The following is a 21,803-nucleotide window of genomic DNA, read 5'->3' on the forward strand; positions in this document are numbered from 1 at the left end:
TTTAGTTGTTATATATCTGTCTTTCTATTTTCATGCACTTTTTATCATATTTTAATGTATCAATTTATTTTATGTATTGTATTTATAGCTACCTATGTTTTTATTTTTTACATTTTTTATGTATTCATCTATGTTATTTTTTGTTTTTTATATTTTTTATGTATTCGTTTATGTTATTTTTTGTTTTTATGTCTACCAATTTTTTTGTTTTTTACATTTTTTAATGTATTCATTTATTTCATTAGTTGTACATCTATCTATCTATCTATCTATCTATCTATCTATTTTTATTTATTACTACATTTTTTCAAATGTGGAAATGTATTTCATTTGTATTTTTTTTATTTTTTAATTATCTTTTAACTGTATTTATTTATTGTATTTGTTGTACAACTCTGTCTATTTTAGTTGACTTTTTTACATGTTTTTAATGTTTTCTATTTATTTGATCTATTGTATCATTTCCTTTATCATTTTTTAATGTCTATCTATCTATCTATTTATCTATTTTTATTTATTTGTTATCATTTATATAAATAAATTAATTTTATTTTTTTGTATCTATATTTATTTATTTTTACATGTATTTAATTTCTGAATTTATTTTATTTGTTGTAATTATTATTTATTTTCATCATTTTTTAATGTCTATCTATCTGTCTATCTATCTATTTAAATATATTTTTAGTTATTTATCTTTTTTTAATAAATCCATGTATTTTATTTGTATCTATTTTTATTTATTTTTTATCAATATTTTTATGAATGTATCAATGTATATTGTTTCTTGTATCTATTTTTTTTATCATTTTTTAATATCTATCTATCTATCTAGCAAGCTAGCAATTAAACAAGTTAGCAGGCTAGCAATGTATCTATCTATCAATCAATCAATGTTATTGATGTGTGTTCCAGGGCAGCAGCTCAGTGAGCGGCAGCCCGGCCCCGTCCACATCGGGCACCAGCACGCCGCGCCGCGGCCGCCGCCAGCTCCCCCCGACGCCGGCGGTGCCGCGCCCGCACGTCACCTACTCCCCCGCCGTGCGCAAGCCGGGCTTCTCGGCCCCGGGGGGTCCGGGTCGCCTGCGCTCGCCGTCCCCCTGCCACTTCTCGCCGCCGGACCACGAGCGCGGCTTCCACCCGCGGCCTCCGTCGCGTCAGGCGTCGCCGCACCGCGGCGGCTCCTCCTCCAGGCACGGCTCGCCGCGCTCCCCCCGCCGCCAGTCGCCGCGCTCGCCCCTCCACGGCTCGCCGCGCTCCCCGCGCCGCGCCCGCTGGAGCGGCCCCCCGCCGGGGGAGGCGGCGGACGCCGACGGGCCCTTCTACGAGCGCGACTACGAGTACGAACGCCACCACGAGCCCCCCGCCTACGAGCAGAGCCTCTCGCACGCCAACCCCCACCCGCACGCCGGGAACCCCCACCCGCACCCGCGCTCCCCCAGGACCGCCCGCCACGGGCCCCCGCCACCCCACCCGCACCCGCACCCCCGCCGGGTGCCCAACGGATACCGCTCGTCCTCGCCCTCGCCGCACCGGAGGGGGCTCCCGCCGCACCACCGGCCCCCGCACGGCCGCGGCCCCCGCAAGGGCCTGCACGAACCCTACAGCGAGACCGACGAGGACGACTGGTGCTAGCGACCGCCGCGGGGGGACGACCGCACGACCGCACGCCCGGATCGCCCGAGCTCGGACTCTGACGGGGGGCGGGGCTGAAGATGGCCCCCCGCGGGGGGAGCCAAGATGGCCGCCGTTTCCCCGGTTGCTCAAGAGCGGGACAGGAATAGGGGCGGGGCCGGGGAGGGAAGCGGCTTGTGATTGGCCCGTTCGGTCCGCGCCGCGCTCAGACTCCGCCCCCCAACCCCTCTGCCGGGCCGAGGACGAAACAAACTTTGCAAAACAGAACAAAAAAAAAAAAAAAAAAAAAAGGGAGAAAAACCACTTTCCTTTCCGAGCGACGGAACCCAGGAAGCCCCGCCTCCTCTGCAAAAAAAAACAAAACAAAACAGCGGCGCCGGCTGCTATTCGATGAGTTTTATCATCTCTGTTTACCGTTAGAGACTTGGCTGGCGCGGCGGGGAGGAGGAGGAGGAGGAGGCCGCGGGTGACATCACTTCCTGTCCCGGGGCGCAGACAGGAAGTGACATCACAGCCTCCCTCCTGGGACTCTTTGATCTTTCTCAATCCGAGCTTTGATGGAAAACCTGCATGATTGATTAAATACCTACTAGAACGGAAACCTAACCGGGTGGGGGTTTATAGGAGACTTTAGGTTACTAAAACAAGAAGTTCTCTCTGTCCCGATCTTCTCGTCTTCTCGGCGGCTGGGATTTAAAAAAAAAAAAAAGACTCCGCCCCCTTCTGTGGCTCCGCCCCCGCCGCCCGGAGAGAGGGAAAGAGGAGGCTTCTTCTTCTTCTTCTTCTCGCTTAATTTCTTCTCGTCAACGATAGTCTTGTCCCTGCAAGACGATGAAGATGAAGACGATGCAGATGATTGTTAGCTGTAGATGTTCCAGTTCACCTTCTGCGGCGTCCATCTTGTTTTTCTCCCCCCCCCCCATCGCTCCTTCCTGCGCCGCCATCGCGGCGTCCAGATGAATCCAGGTGACGTCGGTGCAGATGCATCTCCGCCCTTCTCAGGTCTGGATGGGAGCTCCTCGCCGTGAGGCGGCGCCGCAGGGACGCATCCACTCCCTGTGTGTGTGTGTGTGTGTGTGTGTGTGTGTGTGTGTGTGTTAGAAATTAACAATTTCTTAAATTATTATTAGAATCAATTCATGCTAATCATTGTTATCCAAACACACATAATGAATATGTTGTTATTATGAATATAATTTGAATGTCAGATACAGCTTAGCTCCTTCCATGCTAATGAACGAGCTGCTAGCAGTGTTAAGCATATTGCTATCTGCTAATCACACACACACAGGGAGTCGGCTGATCACTCAGCGATGCAGTTTATTTAAAAACATGTCTCTGAGTGTGTGTGTGTGTGTGTGTGTGTGTGTGTCTCAACTCCCCCTCCATCGCATGCAGTTGCGGCCTCCCACCACTAGGTGGCGCCAGTGAGACGCCACTGTAATCAATCACAGAGTCCCATTGTGTGTGTGTGTGTGTGTGTGTGTGTGTGTGCATTCCTGATTGATGCCGTGCACGAATTATGATCAAAGGGTGTCCCGAAAATGTAAATGCAGATCAAACACCTGGAGCGCGCCTCTAACTCTTTGAAGTGGTTGATCTGATCCTTCAATGGGCTGATCGTCCCTTTGATGCGTCCATAAAAGGACATCCGGATTTGATCTCTGCGCTATAAATAGCGCGGAAACAGAATTCCGAATAACCCGGCGCCGCCAAAAGTATCCGATTACTTCCCGCCCTCGAACGTCCCTTTCTGTCACCATGGCAACCTATTTATTATCGTCTTCACCATCATCATCCATTAGGGTTCCACTTCTTCTTCTTCTTCTTCTTCTTCTTCTTCTTCTTGGGTGGTTTTTACCTCATCAACACAAACATCCCCCCCCCTCCGAGGGGGAAGCAGGAAGTGACCATCTCATCGACCCCCACCATCCGGTTTCCACGGCAACCACCCCGGGACGGAGGGACGGGGGGTTAAAGGGGTGGCAACCCGAGACTAAAGAAGTATTTAACTACAGACCTGCATGTGTGATGTGCATGAAGCTGCGTGGGGTGACGTCCTCTTCAGGAACCAACGTGATGAAGATACTACATAGATGAATACATACAGACAAATATATATATATATATGTAAAAATATATATATACATAGATGTTTTTAAGAGCAACGTGTTTCTTTTCTTTTCCCTCTATTTTTAAAAACAGACGAAGACAAAAAAAAAAAAAAGAAGAAAGACATGAATTTAAAGAAAACGATAATAAAAGATTGGAAGCTCGGAGTGTTTGTTTATGGGAGCTGGGGGCGGGGCTTCCGGAGGGGGCGTGGCCTCAAAGGGGCGGGGCATAGGATGTACTTCCTGTCCCTACTTCTTCCTCCTGAAGAGTCCTTTCTTACTGGAAGAGTAATCAGATTACTTGCTGGGCTGCATTCATTCAACACAAGTCTGTGTGTGTGATGTAACTAACACACACACACACACACACACACACACACACACACACACACACACACACAGATAACCATACACCCCGCACGGACCGCCTCCTCCTCTTCATCGTCTGCGTCGGCCGAGACGTCACTGTGTCGGGTGTCACACACACACACACACACACACACACACACACACACACACACACACACCTACATAATCACGTTTTGACGTTCCTTCCTCCCCCTCCTCTCCTGCAGCCTGTCTTCTCCTCTTATCTGTCCTTCAACCACCTCCGTGCCCACATCCTCACACACACACACACACACACACACACACACACATTAGCACAGAGCTCCTTCTTTCCCGAGTCTTAAAATAGACTCCTCCTACGCGTTCTGCTGCCCACCGGCGTAGATGCATCACATCCTGTTTCTGCCACATGCGCTGCCGCTGCACACACACACACACACACACACACACACACACACACACACACACACACACACACACACCCACACACACACACACACACACACAGTTACTCATTCACATTTTTAGTTTGTAAACACTCTGCAGTAATGAGGTGGTGAAAAGCATGAAGTCACGGTCGGCACCTGACATGAGACCGTCAGATGATTGCACACACACACACACACACACACACACACACACACACACACACACACACACACACAGTTACTCATTCACATTTTTAGTTTGTAAACACTCTGCAGTAATGAGGTGGTGAAAAGCATGAAGTCACGGTCGGCACCTGACATGAGACCGTCAGATGATTGCACACACACACACACACGCACACACGCACACACACACACACACACACACACAGACACAATCGGGCCTCGTGCACCGCATCAGTTCTGGTGTCTGATAGCGATCCCTAACCCCCCTCGCTGTCAGCTGACCCCTCCTGCTGAGGACATCCTCCAGGGTGGAGGTCAGAGGTCAGAGGTCAAAGGTCAGGGTTCAAATCTTTCCCCAAATTGTTTTTACTTTTTGGGATTTTTTTTTCTGTAAACCATCCGTATTGCTCCGCCTCCACGCCCATATATGGTCATTGGACCCAGGTGCAGTGCAGACGAAGCCCCGCCCCCTCCACCAAAAGAGGCGGGGCTTCAACGGACATTTAGGAGTTAGCAAATTAGCTTCTGGATAGGGATGGCTGAAGATCTAGCTGCAGCCACACACACACACACACACACACACGTTAGGTAAATGACCATGCAAAGGCCAGCAGTTGTTGTGTATTTATTGGGACTCTAGAGCTGCTGGTCCAGAATGTTCTGCAACGTTCTGATGGACCTCTTCACCACACGCCGGCAGCAGCGGCGGAACACACCCTTCTTGTTGCTCCTCAGCTTTGGATTCTCCAGGTGGACCTCCATCTCCTCCTCGTCCTCCTGCAGCGTGCCATCAAGGAGAACCTCCTCCTCTTCTTCTTCTTCTTCTTCTTCTTCTCCACAGGTCTGGTCCAGGCTGACCTCCTGGTCCTCCAGGTGTCTCCTCTCCAGCTGGTCCTGGAGCGTCTTGTTGGACTCCTCCAAGGTCTGGATCTCCTGGCTCTGGCGGAGCAGCTCCCGGTCCCGCTGAAGAATGGCGGCGTCTCTCCGGAGGAGCAGAAGCTCCGCCTCCTCCAGCCGGACCCGGGTCTCCTGGAGCTCCACCTTCAGGCCGGCGAGATCTCCTCGCTGCTTCTCGCAGAGGTCCTGGAGGAGGAGGAGCTCGGCCACGGCGCCCCCGAAGCCCAGCTCCTTGAAGTCCCTCAGCTCCTTGCTGAGCTTCTTGATCACCTCCCCTTTCAGGCTGTTGTCCTCGCAAGCCTCCGTCTTCTGTCCGCTGAGGTTCTCCACCTCCTCCTTCAGATCTCTGATGGCCTCCTGCTTCCTGTCCGCCGCCGTCCTCATGCGTCCCAGCTCCTCGGCGAGGACCTGGTTCTTCTGCATGAGCCTGGTCTCGTTCTCCTCCATCTCCACCTGCAGGCCCAGGTAGTGCCTGTTGTCGGCCTTCAGGCTCCTGTTCAGATGTTCCAGCTGGGCCACCTTCTCCTCCAGCTCCCTGTCCTGCAGCGTCCTCCTGTCCTCCAGCTCCAGCAGCGCCGCCATGGCGCCGTCCATCTCCGCCGCCTTCTCCTCCCGGAGGTCCTGCCGTAGCTCCGCCCACAAGCCGAGCGCCTCGCTCACGGCGTGGACGCGGCGCGGAGCCATCTTGGTCTCCTCGCCGCCGCCGCGCCCGCTAATACAGGAAGCCGCGGAAACCACAGCCGCCATTTTGGGGCTGTGATGGCGTCCGGACGGCCGGGTCGCACGCCGCCGCCATCACAGCGCCGCTATGATGATGTCATCATCGGGGTCGGGATCACGCGGAGCAGCAGGACGTCTGTGATTGGTCGCTACGATGGCGCTCTCCATACCGTCCAGACGCCGTCCAGGTCTCCCGTGTGTGTGTGTGTGTGTGTGTGAGATCTTCACATCTCACAGACGTCAGCTGTGATGCCTCCTGGTCCCTCACAGATGGAGCTGCTGAGGCTGTGATGCAGGAGCTGGAGGTCCAGGAGGACCTGGAGGTCCAGCGTTTAACAGCTGCTCCTCAACCAGCGGGACTCTGTATTAGGAGCTCCTGGATGTTCTGAGATCTTCTCGAGGTGGAGATGGAGGTGGAGGCGCTGGCCGCGGAGCTGGCCCGGGCAAACCTCCTGAGGGACAGGATGCAGGAGGAGGTGGACAGCTTGAGGGAGGAGCTGGACCTTCTGGAGGAGCGGAGGAGCAAAGCCTGTCGAGACGGCGGACGCATGAAGGTCCTGATCCAGAAGCTGGAGAGGGATCTGCTGGAGGTGCGACGCGAGAAGTACGGAGTGGTCTGGACGGAGCTGCTGAGCGTCCGCTCTCTGTGCGACAGGCAGAGGGAGGAGATCCTGGAGCTGAGGAGGACGTTGAGGGACACGCAGGAACGCCTGGTGGAGGCGGAGATGTTGCTCCTCAGCAGGGAGGAGGTGATCGCCGGGCAGGGACGAGACCTTCTCCGGCGGCAGGAGGTCATCGAGAACCTGAACGGGATCTCCGGCGGCCTCAGGGACTCCGTGCGAGAGCTGAGGGCTCGGCTGGAGGAGAAGCTGGAGGAGGAGGCTTTGGCCCGGAGCTTCTCGCAGGAGGTCCGGGCCGCCGGGGAACACGTGTTCACGCGTGACATGCGGCGTGGAGAACCTCCGTGATCTGCAGGAGCAGACCTGAGGAGGTCCACGTCCAGGGTGGAGACGGAGGAACCAACGGGATCTTCGGGCTCTTGGAGGAACGTCGCATATTTCCGATATGTCGACATCTCAGAAACGCGGAAGTTCTCGCGAGGAGGCGCTTTTGACTTTTCTAAATAAAAGCCTTGCTTCCAGAAGGTCTCCACATCTGAACTTCACAGGAAGCACCTGAAGCTGGAACAGATGTTTGGACCTCCTGATCTTCTCCATCCACCATAGGTTGAGGATTTCCCAGGGAGTTGAAAAGCTCACGCAAGCCAGATGGAGGTGGAGGTTCCTCTGGTCCAGGAACCTCCTGGTCGGAGGAGGACCAGCAGGTCCAGGACCTGGAGCCGGTCTTCTCCTCGGAGCGAGAAGACCTGATCATCACCTGCAGGAAGCTGCTGCTGGAGGGTGAAGATGAAGAGCTGAGGAACCTGCAGGAGCAGGTGGAGGATCTAGAATCCATCGGAAGAGTGTGTGTGTGTGTGTGTGTGTGTGTGTGTGTGTGTGTGTGTGTGTGTGTGTGTGTGTGTGTGTGTGTGAGCCAATACACAATAACAACCCGACAGCAGATTTCTTTCATTTTCCACATGTTTATTGAATGCGTTCACACACGCACGATTGACAGGCAGCACGGGCGTGGTCGTGTGTGTGCGCGGCCACGCGTGGGTCGCGCCCCGCTGACGCCCCGCGGCCAATCGGCGTCCACGGCGTGCGCGTCAAGCGTCCTTCCGCTTCTTTGTGCGCGACAGGAAATTCCCTCGAGTCATTCCGTGCGTGGACGTGTGCGTGTTCCTCGGTGAACCACCGACCCGTCATTGCTGATTCACACACACACACACATTGAGTCAGTGTTGAATCACCGCCACGCGTGGAGTCTCTCCGCCCCACCCGGGCCTCCGGTCTCGGACCGAGCGGCGGTCCTCCGCTGCCCGGCGGGGGGGCTCTACGGCCCGGCGTGCAGGCTCCGCCGCCCCGGGGCTCGGAGCGCGGATGGGCCTGGCGAGGAGTCGGCTGCTCCGTGGGTCCCCCGTGGGTCTCCCGTGGGTAGTCCTCCCTGCGGCCGGCTCAGCAGGCGGCCACGGCTCGGTTGAGGCTCAGGGCGGCCAGGGAGCGTCCGGCGGCGGCGCGGCAGCCTCCGACCGGAGCGGCGTAGCGCTCCTCCCCGGGCTCCAGCCGTGCCCTCTTGCTGGGGAGGAAGTGCGGCGCGGCGGCCGCCTTCCCCCGCCGCTTCCTGGAGCTCCGCGCCGGGCGCCGGTTCTCCTTGTCCTCGGGGGCCCCGCCGTCAGCGACCGGGGGCCGGAGCCCGGCGGCGGCGGCGGCGGCGGCTGCGGCGGCCGGCGGCTCCTCCGCGCCCCGGGACGCGTGGTAGATGTCCCGGGCGGACCGCATGACCAGGGACAGCAGGAGGCTCCGGTGCAGCCGCAGGCCGCCACGCTGGCTGCGGGACGCGTACAGCTTGCTGATCGACACGGCCAGGATCCGCCGCGCCTCGGCGGTCGCGTCCACGGCGGTCGCGTCCACGGCGCTCATCGCTGCGGCGCGTAATTACGCACGGAGATGTTTTGGCACCGGCGGACGGGGAGCCTCGCTTCGGCGCAAGTCCTTCGCGTTTCCCGGCTTAACGTGATCGTGAGAGTGTGTGTGTTGTGTGTGTATGATAGTCCGGACCTCCACCGCTCGCACGGATCGCTGTGTGTGTGTGTGTGAGTGTGTGAGCGTTTTATCTCCTCCTGACGTAATGTGGACCTCATTCCTCACAGAGTCACAAACAGGCGCCGCCCACACCTGCTGCGCACACACACACACACACACATCACACACACACACGCCATCTGTTCCGTCTGCTTCCTTTTCTCACGGGTGATCCGTGGGCAGAGACTTGTTTCCGTAGAAATGATGGGGTTCTACAACATCCGGGTTCTCGGCGGTCGGGGTTCCAAAGCTTCCGGGTTCTAAAGGCGCTTGGAACCGTTTCCATCATTTACGCGCAATTAAAGAATTTTAGTTTTACTAAAATACCGCTTAAAATATGGCTTATTGATTGTTTTATACAATATTTTTATACACATTTTTGTTGAGATGTATTTTGTTTAGATTTATACAATATCTATATTTATTTGTGTTAAACATATTTGTTGTGTATATATTTGTTGATAAAAAAAAAAGTAAAAAAAAAGAATATATGCCACTTCGACCGCGGGCCGGAAACTACGTCAGTGTTTCCGGTCAGAACCGGAAGTGCCCCGGCTCGTACCAGTCCCGATCGGCGGCGTGGCGTCTGCAGAGGGGGTTGTAATGGAAGTGGTGAGTGTCAGTAGTAAATATGTGTGTGTGTGTGTGTGTGTGTGTGTGTGAGTATGGATGACGTCATCCCGTGTTTACGTTGTGGTGAAAAAACTGAAAACAAAACGAGCTCTTCGAAGAAATCAGTGGGAGGACGAACAGCCCCCCGGACACACACAGACACACACAGACACACACACACACGCACACACACACACACACAAACCGCTTGTGTGTCATTGCCCATATATGGCTCTTCCGGTCGTGCAGCCCCCGTTGGGACGCGCTGGGTGGAAAAGCCGTGACGTCGCCGCGCAGGCACCTCCCTCGCCCCGCCCCCTGGCGTCGATGACGTCATGTACCCGCCATATAAGGAGTTGTAGCCGGAATGCGGAGGTCAAAACACTGCTGCCTTCAAGTGCAGTGGGACATTTCGCTTCTCACTTTTTCTCCTTCGAATACTCAGTTGGAAGTTCTCTGGTGCTTCCATACATGTACTTGGTCGTCGCCATGGCAACCCCTTCCATCCTTATCCGTCGTGGAGAAGTACAAGTACATCCCAGCAGAAGGTCTGAGCAAGCAGACCTGCTGCATGTCTGAACCCGCCTGGTCACCACGGAGACGCTGTTGTGTGTGATTATGCCTGAGGCCAAATGGGCGTCGGCTACCCTGTGTGTGTGTGTGTGTGTGTGTGTGTGTGTGTGTGTGTGTGTGTGTGTGTGTCGGCTGGAGGGTGGGGCTATTAGACACACGCAGTGTAATATAGCATAAACAGCGGCCAGCCGTCGGCATGGAAACAGCCTAGTTGGCAGCAGGCCGTGGATACTCGGGTCTGCTGTGGAGACCAGGGCTGGTGGAACATCTGCGCAGAGTGTGTTTGCTCTCATGACAACCCACACACACACACACACACACACACACACATACACCCATGGGAGCTTTTAGCACCTGGAGTGTGTGGGGCGTTCAGGTACCACTGACTCAGTCCACCCTCCCCACGGGGTATTTCAGGTCCTGGTGACAAACTTCTACATCCTCCCTGCTCAGCGGCTGAAGCAACATGAAAACACACCATTTTGGATGTTACTAATGGATTCTAACACTTCTACTTCTTCTTCTTCTTCCTTTTCTTCTTCTTCTTTTTCTTCTTCTTCCTTTTCTTCTTCTTCTTCTTCTTCCTCTTCTTCTTCTTCTTCTTCTTCTTCTTCTTCTTCTTCTTCTTCTTCTTCTTCTTCTTCTTCTTCTTCTTCTTTTGTCTTTTCCCTTCAGGTGTCGCCACAGCGAGTCAACTTTCTCCATCTCACCCTATTCTCTGGATCCTCCTCTCTCACACCAACTACCTTCATATCTTCTCTCACCACGTCCATAAATCTTCTCTTTGGTCTTCCTCCAGACCTCTTGCCAGGCAGCTCCAATTCCTGCAACCCCACTACCAATATATTCTCCATCCCTCCTCTGTCCATGACCCAACCATCTCTGACATTCTCTCCAAAACATCTAACATGTGCCGTCCCTCTGATAGACTCATTCCTGATCCTATCCATCCTGGTCACTCCCAAAGAGAACCTCAACATCTTCATCTCTGCAACCTCTAGTTCTGCCTGCTGTCTTTTGGTCATTGGAACAGTTTCTAGTCCAAACATCATCTCTGGTCTCACCACTGTCTTGTACACCTTTCCTTTTATTCTGGCTGATGTTCTTCTATCACATAGTACCCCTGTCACTTTTCTCCACCCATTCCAACCTGCTTGGACCCGTCTTTTCACCTCTTTTCCGCACTCTCCTACGCTCTGGACTGTTGACCCTAAGTACCTGAAATCCTCCAGCTTCTTGATCTCCACTCCCTGTAGCCTCACCGCTCCACCCGAGTTCCTCTTGTTCACACACATATATTCTGTCTTGCTGCGACTAACTTTCATTCCTCTCCTTTCCAGAGCATACCTCCACCTCTCTAGATTTTCCTCTACCTGTTGTCTGCTCTCACTACAGATCACAATGTCATCCGCAAACATCATGGTCCATGGGGATTCCTGTCTAACCTCATCTGTCAGCCTACCCATCACCATTGCGAACAAGAAGGGGCTCAGAGCTGATCCCTGATGGAGTCCCACCTCCACCTTGAACTTCTCTGTTACCCCTACAGCACACCGTACCAGTGTCTCACAGCGAGCATACATGTCCTGCACCAGTCTAACATACTTCTCTGCCACTCCAGACTTCCTCATACAATACCAGAGCTCCTCTCTTGACACCCTGTCATATGCTTTTTCTAGGTCTACAAAAACGCAATGTGACTCCCTCTGGCCTTCTCTGTACTTTTCTATTAGCATTCTCAACGCAAATACTGCATCTGTAGTACTCTTCCTAGGCATGAAGCCATACTGCCGTTCACAAATGCTGACTTCTGCTCTCAGTCTAGTTTCCACTACTCTTTCCCATAACTTCATTGTATGGCTCATCAACTTTATCCCTCTGTAGTTGCCACAATTCTGCACATCCCCTTTATTCTTAAAAATAGGCACCATCACACTTTGTCGCCGTTCTTCAGGCATCTTCTCACTCTCTAAGATCCTGTTGAATAACCCGGTCAGAAAATCTACCGCTATTTGCGTTGCGTTTTTCACCCTGAAGGTGCGTTATTACTGATTTAGCACAGGCCTTACGCAATGACGCAGGATCTAATTCACTTCTGAGCTGCCGACGTTCAGCCGTTGAAAGCCGTCCCGACTTCCTGTTCTGATGGAAGTAGGTCGATCCACGCGAGGCGCGCTTGAGAGAAGCTTCCGGAGAACCGGTTGTGAGGTCTATTAATAGAGCCGCCGCTCTGACGCCGTTTCCCTCCGTCAGCCCGGGGACGTGCGCTCGCTCTGGTGCGAACGGAGGGCGACGTTTCAGTTACCATGACAACCCCCCCCCCCTTTCTGTGCGGGGTCTCCAGGTTCCTCACGGTTCTCCAGGTTCCTCCCACAGTCCAAACACATGCAGGAGCTTCAGTGGACGTGCGAATGACAGGGTGGATGGTTGTGTCTCTGGTCCAGGGTGAACCTCCACCTTAGATCAGCGGCCTTTCCACAAGTCCAGGGGTCGGCAACCCTTTAACGCCCAAAGAGCCATTTGGACCCGGTTTCCTTGGAAAAGAAAACACTGGGAGCCGCAATTACTTTTTGACGTCTAAAATAAAGGTACCACTGTATATATTGCTTTTTATTATCTTTACACTTTGTATAAACAAGTGTGAAGTGTGTTGCTTCTGAAATTCACAAAGTATTACGGAGAAAATTACATTTTATTCATGTAATGACCTCATTTTGAGCTTTGGACTTTCAGAGCGTGTAGCGGAGCCTTGACCTGAATTTTAAAAATAAATCGGGAAAAAAATCACTGTGTCAGTAAACAATAAAAAAATAAATATTTGCAAAATATCTTCATAAATATTTATTTTAGCTGGTTTATGGGACTTCTGCTCCTGAACTTCTGCACACAGCATCTGCAAATCGGGACTTTACCGGCTTCCGCCAGTGTGACGTTATTTTGAGCGGCGAAAAATAATAAATATAATTGTATTTAATATTTCAAGATCACAATAATCTTCCAACTTAGAACTAAAAGTGAAAAAAAGGAATTAACACAAATGAAATACACTTCAATCAAATATTTACAATTTATTTTCCCAAGCCAGTCGGAGCCGGTGTCTCCTGATGCTTGGGTGGTTTGGCTAATCAGAAAAAACAAATATTCGTACAACTATAAAAGTACTGGAGTTTTTATGATATGAAGGGAAGGCGAGGTGGTTTCCAGTGAGCAGCGAAAATTCTGAGGGTTTTTTTCTTCGGGGTTGGAGTTCCCTCACGTTGATCGCGGCGCAAATGAGTAACGGCGTCGACTGCTGTGATAACCCGATAAGGAGAGCGTTAAACCTTCTTTCAGGTGACGCTGCCTCCTACTTCAATTACTTAAAGCAAGACAAAAACCCAGAATCTCTGATTCGCCGAGGAAACGCCGCATGATCCTGCGGCGGGTCACGCTGCTCGCCGAGGTGAACACGAAACAGGAAGTAGGGGTTTCAGGGGAAATGCGAGCGGGGAGCAAAAATAGCTGCGATAGTGATTGCCTGCAGCGACAGCGGCGGCGGCGGCTTCAGTCTGCACAGAGACGCCGTCTGTTCGCGGCGGCAGCTGTTCGGGATCAGCGCCACCTCCGTCGACGCTAACTGAGCATGAATTAGCTTTGGAAAAACAAATATTGAATCAAAGGGAACTTCAGTTTCCGCCCACAGAGGGGTCCCTGAACGCATCCCCGTGTCCGCAAACGACGCTTACTGTCAGGCATAAACACTAACAAACATGAACCCATCCCGTCCTCATATGAGGACCCGTCTAGGAGGTCCTACTGATATGTTCTTTCAGTGAGCCGTGGGAAAACTGCCCTGCGTCATCCTCAACCGAGGAGGAGGAGGAGGAGGAGTGTCTGTGAGATCAAGAGCTCCGGCTGAGATTGTTTTTATGACGGCACAGGAAGGGAGGAAGCAGGAGGCAGGAAACAGGATGGAGGCAGGAAGGGTGGGACAGGGGAGGACAAATGTGTGGGATGAGGCGGAGGGGTGGGGTGCTGATTGTGCGTCTTCATTTCCCGTCCTTTTGATCCATCCTGTCCATCTGTGCCGTGGTCAAAGGAAGGCCCGCCATCCCATAGTTACCGGTGAACAGATCCGGTTTCAAAGTCGCCCCGGAGACAAGGGCCGGGCCCTCCGGATATGACCTCGTCTCCAACTTCAACTGTCCCGTTCTCATGTGGCGTCCCGGTCAGGATGGTGATCACCGCGCCCACGGACGCTAAGGTTACGGCAGACGGTCACGTCCAACCGAAACCGAAACGCCAATCCAGAAGATCCACAAAAATTTCGAAAGACGCTGCAGCCGAGCAGCTCTCTTCTTCTTCCTCAACTTCTTCTTTCAAGAATCGCCTCATTTCACCAGTTAATAATGAAGAAATAACTGCTTTAGCCTTTCTGTTGTTGTTCAAGCAAAATGTAAACAAAGCAAACGCTAACATATTGGCGGCTAGCTTAAATTATTTTTTAATTTAAATTCGTTTCTGGGGAAGGCTGTTATGTTAAATATATATATCAAATCGAATGTTATTCCATTTTTGATTTCCACAACAAAATACTGAATCACTGCGTCAAAAATGAAAATAAAAATAAAAATAAAAGAAATGTGGCTTCCGCTGCAACACGAGCCGACCGGTTGTGACGTCTTGAGCTGCGCCTGCACTGCGCAGGCGCGGGAGCTGGGCGTGAAGCGTACATCAGCAACATGTCGATAGAAGATCCATTTTTCGTGGTGAAAGGGTGAGAATTTCACTCATTCAGACGTAAAACGTCGTCTTTGCGTGTCTCCGCTCCCGCCGTCATTTTTAAGAAGCCGCCCGGGAACGTCTCCGCGGGGTTTTCCGCGGAGAGACGGGGTTTTACTGCCACGGAGCGAGCTAGCGAGCTAGCTAGCTGCTGCTAGCTACCATGGCTACTAACGCAACCGTCGGCGTGTTGATGTTTGCTCGGAGTAAACAGCGGCGAGGTTCCGGGCCGGGAGCCGAGATTTGTTTGCCGTTCCCGGGCGGGTTCCTCCTCCGGGGTCTGCCTCCCGGACCCGCCCGGGAAACGTTTATGGAGGAGGCGGCGGCGAGACGCGAGAAAGTTTACCGACTGCTAACCCAGAGGTAGCCTCCTCTCTAGCAAATGGACTGACAAAGTGTGTGTGTGTGTGTGTGTGTGTGTGTGTGTGTGTGTGTGTGTGTGTGTGTGTTCAGGGAGGTGCAGAAGGCCCTTTCCCGTGCACGGAGCCTGTATGACAGATGGGAGGAGCTGCTGCAGGAGGAGACCCAGGTGAGCCACCGAGGAGGTTTGATGTTCCAGGGGAGATGATGGAGGTGATCCTTCAGAGAAGCATCACGGTGTGTGAGACGGTGGTGTCCACCTCCTCCTCTGGTCCAGAGGTCACTCCTTACACCTGTTTGTGGTTCAAAACAAGACGTCACTCAGAGGTGGGAGGGTTCGGGTATGGTGAGGAAATGTAAATTCAGCTGCCACCTAAATACTGGGAGTCATAGGGCGTGTGTGTGTGTGTGTGTGTGTGTGTGTGTGTGTGTGTGTGTGTGTGTATAAACATAAACCGGTTTTCATGAAGGAGTCATCACGACCAGGTGACATGACGCCTGCAGCCACACCTGGCACCTTGGTGTGTGGCTGTTGTTGATCTTTGTAACTGCGGGCTAATGTTAGCTAACAGGCTAAACCAGGGGTCGGCGACCTTTAACACCCAAAGAGACATTTGGACCCGGTTTCCTCGGAAAAGAAAACACTGGGAGCCGCAATTACTTTTTGACGTCTAAAATAAAGGTACCACTGTATATATTGCTTTTTATTACCTTTACACTTTGTATAAACAAGTGTGAAGTGTGTTGCTTCTGGGATCCACAAAGTATTACGGAGAAAATTAAATTTTATTTATGTAATGAAGTCATTTTGAGCTTTGGGCTTTCAGAGCGTGTAGCGGAGCCTTGACCTGAATTTTAAAAATAAATCAGGAAAAAAATCACTGTCAGTAAACAATAAAAAATGAATATTGGCAAAATATCTTCATAAATATTTATTTTACCTGGTTTATGGGACTTCTGCTCCTGAACTTCTGCACACAGCATCTGCAAATTTTTTAGTGTGACGTTATTTTGAGCGGAGAAAAATAATAAATTTTATTTAATATTTCAAGATCACAATAATCTTCCAATTTAGAACTAAAAGTTAAAAAAAGGAATGAACACAAATGAAATACACTTCAATCAAATATTTACAGTTTATTTTCCCAAGCCACTCGGAGCCGCGGTGTAAAGATGGAAGAGCCGCATGGGTTGCCGACCCCTGGTGTAGAGCACAGGAGGCCCCGGAGGGGAACCTTGAGAGGAACCTGAGGAGCTCCACGTTCCATGAGCTGCAGAGAGCAGGACCCTGAGTGACGTCTGACTTCCCCCAGGCTTTTACAACCGTGTGCTAGAGCCTGACGTGGCGGAGGGTTTCTCCAACCAGTGGACGGGGAGGTTCTCACACCCGTCTGTCACTGAGGCGTCTCAGGGGTCGGGAGGGTTCTGGAAGAACATACGTGTCTTCTGCGTGGTTCAGATCTTTCTCCGCCTCAGGTCAGCCGGGACGAGCTGGACTGGAGCGCCAACGAGCTGAGGAACTGTCTGCGGGCCATCGACTGGGACCTGGAGGACCTGAGCGAAACCATCAGTATCCTTGGACGCGTTCCTCACCTCGCGCACGTCCAGGTCCTCTCCGTTCCTTGACCCGCCTCCAGGCATCGTGGAGTCCAACCCCGGGAAGTTCCGCCTGGGAGACAACGAGCTGCAGGAGAGGAGGGGCTTCGTGGAGAGAACCAGGAAGTCTGTGCAGGTACGCCGCCAGATCAACCAATCAGAACGCAGCATTCTCCATCATCCTCAACTTCTTCAGCAGGAGGGCGACTTTGTGGGCTGAACCTCTTGGTGGACATTTCTTCTCTCCTGAGACCCCAAAGGGAGAGATGATGGCCTCACACACACACACACACACACACACACTGCATGGATGTGTAAATGGATGTCTGTTTGCAGGACATGAAAGATCAGCTGTCCAGCCCCACCGTCGTGGCTCAAGCCGAGAAGAAGAAGGTGCGTGGACCTCAAAACACACATTTCAAAATAAAACACCTGATTGGTGTTTTCGCCTGCAGACAGTCATTCTGATAAAACCCTAACTGTGTGTGTGTGTGTGTGTGTGTGTGTGTGTGTGTGTTGGTGTGTGTCCAGGCTCTGCTGACCTCCTCAGCTCCAGACCGGTCAACAGGACTTGAAGCCCACCTGGTGTCCACCAACTCCAGATACATCCAGGAGCAGCAAGAGCAGCAGCAGGTGGAGCAGCAGGTGGAAGAGGTGGGGTTTCTTGTTGGCTGTGTTTTCACACCTGTGTGTGTGTGTGTGTGTGTGTGTGTGTGTGTGTGTGTGTGTGTGTGTGTGTGTGTGTGTGTGTGTGTGTGTGTGTGTGTGTGTGGTGCAGCTGATCATGCAGGAGCAGGAGGAGCAGCTGGAGCTGGTGTCTGGAAGCATCCGGGTCCTCAAAGACATGTCTGGTCGGATCGGGGACGAGCTGGACGACCAGGCCGTGTGAGTAGCACCTCCAGAAGCCGCGGTCCTACCAGGTCGTGCTAAGCTAACTAGCGCGGTCTCGCCGCCCCTCCTCCAGGATGCTGGCGGACTTCGGGGAGGAGATGGAGCAGACGTCGTCCCGCATGGACTCGGTGCTGAAGAAGCTGGAGAAGGTGTCGCACATGACCAGCAGTAGGTTCTCGTCGCCGGCAGGAAGTGAGCGGCGTCGCACGCCGGACGGCGCCGTGACCTTTTCCCGCCTCCCCTCCCCCCGCAGGTCGCAGGCAGTGGTGCGCCATCGCCGTCCTGGTCGCCATCATGATTGTGGTCCTCATCCTTTTCCTGGTCCTCTGATGCCGGCGACCTCTGACCTCTGACCTCTGGGTTCCAGGACGGCCCGGGGTCTCCTCCGCCCCCCTGCTGAGACTCCGGCCTTTTTAACGCTTGTACAGCTGACTCCGCCCCCCCCCTGGCCGCCAGAGGGCCCGGAAAGGGGGGCCCCCGGGACCTGGACCTGGACTCTGCCCCCTTAAGATTAGACCGAAGCGCCGACTGAACAGGAAGTGGCCCCGTGACTTGAAAAGCCCGCGGCGCGACCTCGCTAAAGCACCATGCTAGCGAACGGCTAACTGTCTGTTGCTGCCTCACACACACACACACACACACACACACACACACACACACACACACACGCAGAACTACAGTACCCTCCCATGACACCCCTTGCTTTTGGGCGTTGCCGTTGCCATGACAACCACGGCCGGCTCGTGTCAGGCTCCTTTAAAGGGCGTGAACTCTGACCCTTGACCCCCGCGACCCCTTCAGGCACTTCTGGAAAACGTTGGAAGGGGAAGGCGTGTGTTTTTCCGTGCGTTGCCTTTTGGGATGTTTTTTGTATTTTTGTTATTTGCAGAATGTCAAAGTGCCAAATGTATGTTAATTAGGGGGAGGAATCTGGCTCCCGATTGGCTGGAAGTCAGCGACGGTTGCCGGGCAGGAAGTGGCGGCGCTGCGTTCCCGCAGGAGGACGGCTCCCTCTGCTGGCCTCAAGCCTCCCATCCTCACAGGAAGTGACATCACGGTCACGTGACCGAACGAGCGGACGATCACGCTGTAAACCCCGACGTCCCGATCGGGTCGATGGACGACCAATAAATTGATCTTTGGTCGGCGGAAGGAACACAGGAGGCGGTTTGTGTCAGTCCTGTTTGTTACAAACATTTTATTAAGACACTCGTCTTCTTCCGTCCGTCCTTCCACAGCAGTTCATGTGCAATTCCTGTTTTGTCACCGGGTTGCAGTTATTGGCACTTGAAAACACGTCAGTGTGTGTGTGTGTGAGTGTGTGTGTGGTTTCTCCCCCTCATGTTTCCTCTCTGTCCTTTATATTTTTTTTTCTTTTCAAAGTTTTATAGCTTAAGAATAGTAATAAAGGTAAGATCTCATGCTGCGAGTGCACATCTAACATCACACGTCCGTCGTGCCGCTATATCTTCATGTACACGTCGTATATATATGCATCTACTCAGAGTGACGCCGTGGGAGGAGGAGGAGGATGAAGATGTGGAGATGTTGGAGATGCTGAAGAGGCGCCGTCCACACGGAGGAAGAGGTTCTGCTGAGGTAAGACGTGTGGACTCTCAGCTCCTGGTGGGACCCTGGAGGTCCACGGCTGAGAGCTCCAGAGGTAAACTGTGTGTGGTGGTACTGCAAAGAACTGCACGGGCGACGCCAACACACACACTCGCGGCGTGTGTGTGTGTGTGTGTCGGCGTCTCAGAGGTGGTCCTGTTTTGTGTTTTGAGGTCTGGTATTCGGGGGGAGAGGAGGAGCTCAGACGGCCTGGAAACATGGGAGATGTTCCTCCATGTGTCCAGCAGGGGGCCTGAGGGATCTCCACCAAGTGTGTGTGTGTGTGTGTGTGTGTGTGTCGGTTTTTTCACAATGTGTTCCCTCCCTGCAGGCCCTGGACCTCCTCCTCCTCCTCCTCCTGCAGGTGACCTCCAACCTTCTGGTGAGTCTAAATGAGGGCGAAAGCCGATGATCTTTGGCTGATTCCCGGACGCTAGAACATTCTGGATCTCCAGATCTTCGACCTTCAAGTCCCACCAGGCGGGTTCCTTCTTCTCAGCGCGTGTGAAATGAAAAACGGCGTCCTAAACCGAGGGAGGGGGCGGAGCCTCGGAGCCCCCGAGAGTCCTATCGACGGGACGGATCGATCGCAATGTCTTTTTTTTTCCTCGCCGTCGTTTCACAGTCAACATCCCGAAACTTAAAAAAAACAAGGAATGATCGTAGAAAAAGGGGGGAAAGAGAAAAAAAACGTAAAAAAAAGAACCGCGCTCACAAAGGCGCTCGCCTCAAGGTGCTTCTCGTGTCCCAAATACAAAAACCAGCGGGGGTAAGGTGCAGGCGGGAACAGTGATCAGGACTCGTACAATCAGCGGCGTGGGGTCACAGCGCCCCCTAGTGGCCGCTTTCGACCGGCGGGGCGCCAGAGGGGCACGCGCACATTCGAGCAGCTTTAGCTTAGCTTATTTTATTTATTTTATTTTTTTTGAGATTGTCTCTCCGGAAGCTCCGCCCTCTTTGTGTTGCCGTGGAAACACCATCCGATCCGGACGCCCCGCCCTCCCGCAGCGCCTCGGTTGTACAACAATCGCATTGCAAAAATACGCGGTTCTCTTTCTCTAGGCTAGGTAGCGGTTAGCTTAACCCGTCGCGGATAACGTGGGGTATTAGTAAGATCCTCCGTAAAAATACTAGAGTACTGCGCGGTACAACTACTGCAAACAATAGGTGGAAGTACTAAAATAACAAAGCTCTTCTAACAGACACTCATTTCGCTTTGGGAGCCGGCGAGTCACCGCTCCCGTCTCTGAAGTCAGAACAACTGAACGAATCTTTGAACACGACTCATGTGAACCAGTCTCTGAATGTGACTCAGTAGATCGAATCTCTGAATGTGACTCACCAGAACGAATCTCTGAATGTGACTCACCAGAACGAATCTCTGAATGCGACTCACCAGAACGAATCTCTGAATGCGACTCACCAGAACGAATCTCTGAATGTGACTCTTCAGAATGAATCTCTGGATGTGACTCATTTGAGCGAATCATCAGAAAGGGTCTGAACAGGAATCATCTGAGCAATTCACCTATACAAGTCTCTGAACACATCAGAACGAATCTCTGAACGTGACTCATCTTAAAGAATCATGCGATTCATCGAAATGAGTCTCTAAGCATGAATCATCTGAACAGTTCACTTATACAAGGTTCTGAAGACGACGACTCATCAGAATGAATCTGAATGCGACTCATCTCAACGAATCATCAGCCTAATCGGAATGAGTTTAAACACGAATCATCTGAACGATTCACTTATGCAAGTTTCTGAAGACGACGACTCATCAGAATGAATCTCTGAACGCGACTCATCTCAACAAATCATCAGCCTAATCGGAATGAGTCTAAACACGAATCATCTGAACAATTCACTTATACAAGTCTCTGAAGACGACGACTCATCAGAATGAATCTCTGAACCTGACTCATCTGAACGAATCATCATTTTGTGTCTCTGAACGAAACTCATCCGAACGATTCACCTGTACAAGTCTCTGAACACGACTCATTAGAACGAGTCTCCGTGGCCGTCTCGCTTGTTAGCCACATGCTAATTACCCAGTTCCGCGCTAACATCAGTTAGCACCCAGCTAGCAGGCGGGGGGTTAGCTTCTGCTAGCAGGACGTGGACCAGAGACGGGCCCGACCGTTACCACGGTCACTCCACAAATCAGGGGTCAGATCTTCCAGAACCTGGAGGTCGTTTCCGCTCTCAGACGGGCCAATCCGCCGCTGGCTCCGCCCCCGGCTCCGCCCCCTGCAGAACGCCACGCTACACAAAACAAACAAGTCGCCAGGTAATTATCTCGGCAGCGCCGGGCCAGAGACACTTTGTCATCTCGCTCTCTCCACCCCGACTCCCCCCCTCTTTGTCTGGATGGAGTCTTCGCT

General features: G+C 52.3%; 3 protein-coding genes across 3 annotated transcripts in view; 2 read left to right on the forward strand and 1 right to left on the reverse strand.

Moving 5' to 3' along the window:
* The window catches only part of cacna1ab (calcium channel, voltage-dependent, P/Q type, alpha 1A subunit, b), a 62,006-nt gene extending 58,640 nt beyond the window's left edge, over positions 1-3,366 (forward strand). Inside the window, exon 49 of the mRNA XM_086156619.1 lies at positions 916-3,366. Within this exon, the coding sequence (XP_086012745.1) occupies positions 916-1,635 (720 nt within the window). The 3' untranslated portion in view covers positions 1,636-3,366. The remainder of the gene's footprint in view (positions 1-915) is intronic.
* A 4,524-nt stretch (positions 3,367-7,890) lies between these two features.
* On the reverse strand, positions 7,891-9,041 carry ier2b (immediate early response 2b). The gene has a single exon (XM_086156083.1). The coding sequence runs from the start codon at positions 8,848-8,850 to the stop codon at positions 8,386-8,388; it is 465 nt and encodes a 154-aa protein (XP_086012209.1). The 5' UTR covers positions 8,851-9,041; the 3' UTR covers positions 7,891-8,385.
* Positions 9,042-14,880: 5,839 nt separating this feature from the next.
* Positions 14,881-18,966, forward strand: stx10 (syntaxin 10). Its single transcript, XM_086156620.1, has 9 exons — positions 14,881-14,953; positions 15,412-15,487; positions 16,795-16,888; positions 16,956-17,050; positions 17,251-17,307; positions 17,446-17,547; positions 17,693-17,799; positions 17,879-17,973; positions 18,059-18,966. The coding sequence occupies exons 1-9, from the start codon at positions 14,919-14,921 to the stop codon at positions 18,133-18,135; spliced, it is 738 nt and encodes a 245-aa protein (XP_086012746.1). The 5' UTR covers positions 14,881-14,918; the 3' UTR covers positions 18,136-18,966.
* Positions 18,967-21,803: the final 2,837 nt, after the last annotated feature.

The sequence above is a fragment of the Fistularia commersonii genome, chromosome 12 (genome assembly GCF_037954325.1).
Source record: "Fistularia commersonii isolate RoL2024-O1a breed Wild chromosome 12, RoL_Fcom_v1.0, whole genome shotgun sequence".
NCBI classification, from domain to species: Eukaryota; Metazoa; Chordata; class Actinopteri; order Syngnathiformes; family Fistulariidae; genus Fistularia; species Fistularia commersonii.